At 34.3% G+C, this 7,734-nt stretch overlaps 1 protein-coding gene across 11 annotated transcripts; it reads right to left on the minus strand.

The window, feature by feature from the left end:
* Positions 1-2,778: 2,778 nt before the first annotated feature.
* On the minus strand, positions 2,779-7,734 carry LOC114289567 (E3 ubiquitin-protein ligase CHIP). Of its 11 annotated transcripts, none has more exons than XM_028233306.2 (8): positions 7,090-7,734; positions 6,806-6,873; positions 6,606-6,669; positions 4,263-4,334; positions 3,797-3,930; positions 3,509-3,662; positions 3,304-3,414; positions 2,779-3,226 (listed from the first exon to the last, which is right to left on the minus strand). In XM_028233306.2, the coding sequence occupies exons 1-8, from the start codon at positions 7,204-7,206 to the stop codon at positions 3,101-3,103; spliced, it is 846 nt and encodes a 281-aa protein (XP_028089107.2). In that variant the 5' UTR covers positions 7,207-7,734; the 3' UTR covers positions 2,779-3,100. The 11 variants fall into 11 exon arrangements, with proteins under 11 accessions (XP_028089107.2, XP_028089110.2, XP_028089111.2 ...); XM_028233309.2 differs by having other exon boundaries at positions 6,599-6,669; positions 7,090-7,671; XM_028233310.2 differs by having other exon boundaries at positions 6,802-6,873; positions 7,090-7,671.

Genomic DNA, 7,734 nt, shown 5'->3' on the forward strand with positions numbered 1-7,734 from the left:
GATTGCTTGAACTCTACTTGAAGTAGCAATGGTGACCCTTTTTCTTGTTTTGATAGCAACAATCCCTTGCATGTACTAATTTTTTACTTTTTAATATAGATGTTCCCTTTTGTTTTTTTGTCTTCACTACACATTCAATGTGAGTTAATTTTGGTGGATAGATATCTGAATTTTTATTTACTTGTAGCAGAAAAAAGGGCTGTAATAGTCATTGGAACATTTTACGTGGCTTTTTATGACTTGGGAACAAAGCCAAACCTTGTCTTTGTTGCTACTTGGAATGATTTTATGGATAATTGAATTGAATTGAATGAATGGCTGAGAATTGGGTTGGAAATGCAATTGGGAAAAATGTGCCCATATTGAATGAATGGTACTCTGATATATGGTGTTGTGGGCCTGTGGCCCGTCCACTCTTTTGTGCAAGTCTTCATTGGAACAGTTACTATACATCCTGTGACCACCAAGGTTTTTGTTTTTCTTGTTTTTGTCTTTTGTCTTTTGTTTTTATTTTTACTCTACCTGATGTGGGCATGGAGGTTGCATGCCCTCTGAAGTTTTTACATAATGCCATATGTCTACATGTAGAAAGCGAAGGGGAAAAAAATGGCGAAATTCCTTTTGCTGATATATAGCAGGCTTAGCAGCCCTCTACAAAAGGATTGAAGAATAGAGGGTTGATTGGTTATGTGACAAGTGGTAATTTTGATATATGCAGCAAACTGATATGTTGTCAAGGCACAGTTCTTGAAATTTGTCAGGTACTTGCAGTGGTATGGTTGATCATGGTCCACACGCATGCATCTGCTACATACGGTTCTGGTTCATGAATAATACAAGCAAATTTTTTTGGACAGCTTGTAATTTTCTTGATATTGACTGCCTGCATTACATACATTCATATTCATATATATATATATATACACATATAAGAGTACTTCAAATTTTATTTTAACTTTAAGAGCTTTGATAGACTCTCTTCAATCACCACCCCCACACACACACGTGGCCGGTGGTGATTGAAAGAGAAGGAAAAAAAAAAAATAGAAAAAAAAAATTGGCCAATGGAGGGAAAGGGTCAAAGGGGGTGAGAGAGAAAGGGTCTCAAACATTTTTGTAACTTTAAATATAAATAGTTAGATTATCATTATATTATATGACCACTAACAAAGATATTAATTGCAAATAAATGGGGAGTTGCGTAGGGCATCTACTTTCTTGTTTACACGTTTTGTGGGGCATGAATTTTGTGCTCTTAAGCATTTGGCGCAGATCTAAAAGCTAATAGATTCGAAATGCTTTCCCAATCCGGCCGAAATTGGGTATATGGAAATTGAACACATTCTGGGCAAATAAGTTGAATTTACATATATTTTAAAATTTATCATTATTTTTTTTGGAAGTTTGACTGAAATTTAGCTTAATAAATTTGTTATTATTATCGAATTTATTTGAATTGTTGAGTCTTGTTCGATTAAATTTCTTTTGAAATCTACTCAAAAAATAAACAAATTAAGCTCTTTAAATTACTTAACTCGTTTACAACCTGAATACATGTATTACTATAATCTTATTTAACCTGATTCAACAAACAAATTATCTGAAAATCACACAACTGCTAGAATTTTCTCACTCAAAAAAAAAAAAAAAAGACGCATAATATGGGAGACACATATGTATACCTTTGATAAATTGGGCCTACAATTTGTATTAGATGCATTGCTTTATTGAGCTTTATTGTGATAAGACATGACCAAAATGACTATTCTTCATGGGTAAGTGATAATGCCAAGACAGGTCTAATCATCCATTCATTCAGCCCCTCAAAAGTTGGAACCAAATGCCTAGACTTATTGGGTGCTATGAGGCATTTTTCAAGTAGTTCCCATTTTTTACGTAATTAGCTTATAGAGTAAGATCTGTAATCTGTGTGTTTTGCCATGTGTCAAATGATAATTGATATAAACTAATTCTCTAAAAATATTTAATAATTTCTCACTGATTAGGACTGATTTTTATTAGGTTTTAATTTTTTAGAAAAAAGAAAAATAAGAAATGCGTTTTTTTTAACAAAATATAAAGACAAATAACTTATTTAGCTAGAAGAACAAAGTAAGGGATTCGATGGGGGCAGTAGTGGGATGTTGTGGGCAGAAGTGGGAGGTGGGAGAGTGGAGAGGAAAAGACAGGAAAGAGAAAGGAAAGGGAACTTTAGTAATTTTACAAAAACATAACTTCATAATTTAATTTTACAAATTTTCATGTCTATTTAAAGTATTTAATTATGATTCTCCATTCTGTATGATTACTTTTTGGTCAACCACAGTTATTTGTAATTCCTCCCCATACATATGATATGAAGTTATCCTTGAATTTGTTGCAACTTACAAGAAAGATCAAATATTGGCCAAAATACATGAAATTATGATTTGTTGAGTAATGAGAAGACAAAATTGTGATTTTTCATCCACAAATCACTCCAAAATCTTAAGACCCAAACACAATTTTGAAAAAGATATAATTCTTATATTAAAAAAAAGATTCACCCAAGGTCACCACGTCCTAGTGAAGTTTAGACACGCCGCCCCGCCTCCGACCAAGGCATCTTGAAAAGACACGCCATTCATTTAAGCACCGGAAAAACTAGTCTGCCATTGACTTTTGAGGATTGCAAATTAATTTAAGTGTAGCAATTAATTAATCATAGAAAAACCAAACAAGACCTTCAATAACTAGCAAAGCCAATACATAAAAGACATCATTGGCATTCAGGCCAAATTTTACTCAGACGAAAGGCAGTTGATTTCTATTGCCAATGAGAAGGCATTCTCTTCTTACGACATACCAAACTCATCTCAAAGATAGGTTCAATAAACTGTACAGAGTACAAGAAATGATATTAATAATAACTGAAACAATTCAAGAAGACTAATGCTACTATCTCACATATTGGACAAATGTGAAAATTACATACCGAACACGATTGCCTAATGCATCAAAATGAGAATTGAGAGGTGAAACCAAATACTAGATCATTGTTGACGACATACTATGCAAAACGATCAGCTCTTCTTGAGTTCTCTCATTGACGAAATAACTTTCAATCCATCTTGTATGCCCAACCATGTTTTCCTAGAAAGGCTTGGACTGCTTCTTTTATGGCCAAATTTGGTATCAGCTGGGATTCACTAAGAGGTTCCCGTGTGATCGGATCAAACGTTCCCACCTGATTCATGGTTAAGACAGAAATCAATACATGATGAAGACCAAAATTCAACTATACAAATCAAAATCAAATTCTACCTTCTGAAGATGGTCAAGGATCACCCCCCTCTCGTATGTAATCCCACTAGGACTAATGACAGGATCACGGAAAATATCAAGCGTAATTTTACAACATAGGTAATCTGGCACCTGAAATGCACAACCACGGAAAATATCAAGAAATTATAGATTGTAACCTTTTGAGAAGGGGTAAAAGAAGCAATTAAGTGTCCCCAATGCTCACGTCTGTTGGCGTGTCAGCTTCTGCAGCCGTGCTAAACACTCGTTCTAGAGCCTCCAATTCTGCTGAATGGGCATCAGTAGCTTTATCTAAAAACCCTTCCATTTGACAAATATCGAGTAAATGTTTCTCCTTAAGAGCAGACTCACAAGCTTCTCTGAGGCATGCACAAATGAAGATAATAAAAAGCCAACAGCACGATGGACACACAAATATCTAAGGACTAAAACTACAAAAGAAATGAAGGCCTTTCAAACACAGAAGGCTTCAACACATTGAAAAAACACTTACTTCAAGCTTTGCAATTCCCAAGAACGCTTGCTAGATTCATACTCCCATTCCAGGTATTTAGCTTTTGCAAGCTCCTGCCATATCTCCTCTACAATATAACTCTTAGGGTTTGCACCCCTCCCAAGATCCAAAGCCTACAGAAGTCATTTGCATCACATTTCAGTAAGTTCTGATTCTCGTAAGAAAACATCATGCTCATTTTGTCCCAAAGCAGCAATGAACTTTCCCTTCCAAAAAGTTTTTTGTTTTTTCTGATGCTAGGGGTAACAAAGTGTCATGTTCAAAACATGCATGTTAATTTAGGAACCATTACGGAAAATTAATCACTCTAGAATAGTTCTACAAGACGCTAGAGCTTGTTATGCATCAAAATAATTTCCTTCAAACTACAATAATCGGTCAGGTTTCTATTTTTTTTAATCTGTATTTTTCATCCAATTGGAGTCAAGTAGGAGAAAGATCATACTCTTTCCAATTCCTTGATTCCTTCAGCATATTCTTCCTTCTGTAGCAATGCAAGCCCAAGCATATAGTGGGCCTGTCATGTCCAGAATGTGTCAGAACTAGGTTAGATTATAATAATTTAAAAAGACAAGTGTATAATAATCAGACAAGACATTGAACATCAGCTCCTTTTGATAAGAAGAACAAACTAAATAAACATGTAATAATGTAAACAACTAATACCATAATATTGCTCAGACAACATCTTAAAAGCACAAGCTAGCAGTAAAAAAGGTTAATACTCCTTTATGAATTGCAAATCGAAGATAAAACTCTCCTTTCTGAGTGGTAGCACAAAACTATTATGCTGTATCCCACACACTTGAGAAGACAATGCAGTGGAGGTGACACACTCCAGGTTCATGTCATGCCAGAAATACCAACAATATGCTCAGAGAGAGGAGGGGGAAAATGAAGATAAACACCGTACGATAGATCAACTCATATGTAACAAACAAGTATTTAAGTCAAAATTTTCTTGCTGAAGCAAAAATTCCAATCATAAGCTTAGCACTCATTGTTTATCCACTACAATGAAGCAACCTATTTTCATCTCCCAAAGACCATAAATAGTAAGCAGCAATGACGAGTATATATATATCAAAGAAACATAGGAATTTATGGTCCTACCATGTGGCATATATGAATATACAAAGAACTAGTCTAATTATCAAAACAGCCATCATATAAGGTAATATGGCAACTCTACATCAAGGAACAAGCCACACAACAGTAGTACCGATAGCTCGTGGCAATGATCTATCAAGGTAATGTCTCAATTTCCAACTTATCAAAGCAATATCATATAGAGGAAGCATGGCAATCCCATGTATTAAGGCAGCCATCAATTACGACAACATGGTATTGCAACAACTTTCTCTTTCCAGATTGGAAAGACAAGAAAATATGGTGCTTTGAAGTCTCACTAAATAGTTAAAATCCACAAGAACTACAAATCAAGGTAACAAATCATAAATTACAGCTAAGATGTCACATTGTAAAATATGTTCAAATCTAATTCGTGAACTGATAAAAGTTTCAAAGGAAACCACCTGATTGAAGAGATTGCCAAATTTTATATTTCTAGAGGTGACAATAAAATGGGGTTTTGTCATTACAGCGGGTGTGATTTATGGGAGAAATGAGAAATGATAAACAAGCATGAATAAAGCTAAGCTGCACAAAAAAATAGTAGTAAAAAATGGTACAAAGCTATCCACAACAAGTCATAGACAAACAACCTCCACCCCTTATTTTCTAAATCTAATTGAAATTTAGTTATGGTAACATTTCTCAAGAATCTCTGTCTTATGTAAATTATACAATATGGTTCCTGTAGGTTAAGCACCTTTTCAAATGAAATATAGAACAAGAACAGTAAGTGAGTTTACACAAAAACTTTTGTGAAGGTTGAAGAATTAGTTCTTTCCTCCCCAAGGAACTTTTGAAAAGCATGTCACTGGGGAACAATCCTTCGATAATTTGGACTGATGATTACCGTGAGTTATTGCACAGCATTATAGCCTTTGAGACATAGCTATCTATAATGGCAAGCTGGTCATCAAACTTGACTGCCAATGACAATCGACCCTTGCAACATGTAATGCAATCTGAATTTTATTATGTTATCTATTATAATTAGGTGCTTTTGTACTCCTTCCTCTATTTTTTAAATTTTACAGTCCATAAATTCATTATATTTGCACCAAAAGGATTAAATCTCAGCAGCATCATCAACTAACAAAAAGCATAATTTAAAACCATGAATAAACAATGTAAAACGAGACACATATGTTTCATAAAGGTGCCATAAAAAAACATTTCTGAGTTTACAAGTCTAAAACAATCTCAATACATATCACTATGATGTCCACTAAAAAATCCATCATATATATACGTATATGTAAGTGTGTTTTGAACTGTATTAAGCTTTCGATTTCTTTTTTTTTTTTTTTTTTTTGGAAGGGGGAAAGGATGTCCACCTAGAACAAAAGCTTGTGTGTGATGTTTTGTATAATTATGTGGCAAGTTATTCTACTTGCCTAACAAAAGCAAAGCAGCCTTTTGACAGATTGCCCAATTGTGGCCCTTTAAGGCCTAAGAAAAGGACCCTTCCTAGCTACTCATCTAATATCCAAGTATAAACTTCAAGTTATTACCAAGCGCGTTTGTTAAATATTCTCATTTGGTAAGATATTGTTTGTTTGCACAAATAAAGGACAGAAAAATACCAACAACTCTAAAACCAATGACCACAATAATGCAATGGAACAAGTGAGATTAGGGTGAATTCAGTACCCCTAACCTTGACAGAATTGTTATCAAGCTGAATGGCTCTTCTACAATCCTCCTCAACTTTTGTCCAATCACTATCAAAAAAATAAAAAAACACCCAAATCGTAAAGCAAAAACACAATGAATAGGATTATGAATAACACAAACAAAAGTTAATGATTAAAGTGGTAAAAAAATGAATTTGCAAGGAGGGTTTGTGTTCGTACATACTTGCGCTTGCGATGACATAAAGCGCGATTGGTCCAATATACAGGAACATTAGGGCACAAAGTAATTGCCTACAAAAATCAAATAAACTAAACAAAAATGAGAAATTTATGCAACACAAAGAACAAACCATAGACCAATAAAACTAAAAATTTTAAAAAATAAATAAATAAATAAAATCATCAATTTTTTTTTTTTTTTAAAGATTGAATTTACAAATTGATATACATAGAGAAATAGGGTTGATAAAATAGAAAGATGAGATAGATGGATAGAGAAAAAGAGACCTCGGTGTAGGCATCAATGGCGGCGCCGAATCGATCTTTCTTGAAGTAGGTATTTCCATCTTGCCTGAGTTGTTCTGCTTGTTTCGACGCCGTAGCTACGGCCACAGTCGGAGCCATATTCTCTCTCTCTCTCTCTCTCTCTCGCTATATATATATATACACTTCAAATCTCCTTCTTTCTTTCTCTCTCTAAATCGATCAATCCTACGTTTTCCAGCTGATCTCTGCCCTAATTCTATATCTAAGTATATACACACAAACACAAGACTTCGATGAATACAAGAGAGAGAAGAAGAGGAAGTAATCGAAACAGTTGCGAAACGGAGGTTGGAATTTGGAGAGGTATAAGGAATACACGATTGAGGAGGTTAAGATGGAGATTTTTCAAGTCGAAACGACGCAGGGAAGACTTCCTCCTCCTAAAGAACGACCGGTAATTAAAGGCCTAGTTAGGTGACCCTGGAATTTTATTGGCTGATTATTCTTTTTTGCCCTTTTCTTTATTCGTGTTTGCCTCTCATTAGTTGCTTTGCTATGTGGAAAATTTTACTTTTATATGTAAGGGATATATAAAGTGTAAAATTACACTAACCTTTTTAGAGTTTACAAAAAAAAAAAATGGATCAAATTCTACAAATTGAATAT

The sequence above is a fragment of the Camellia sinensis genome, chromosome 14 (assembly GCF_055761805.1).
Source record: "Camellia sinensis isolate YWXY chromosome 14, ASM5576180v1, whole genome shotgun sequence".
Lineage (NCBI taxonomy): Eukaryota > Viridiplantae > Streptophyta > Magnoliopsida > Ericales > Theaceae > Camellia > Camellia sinensis.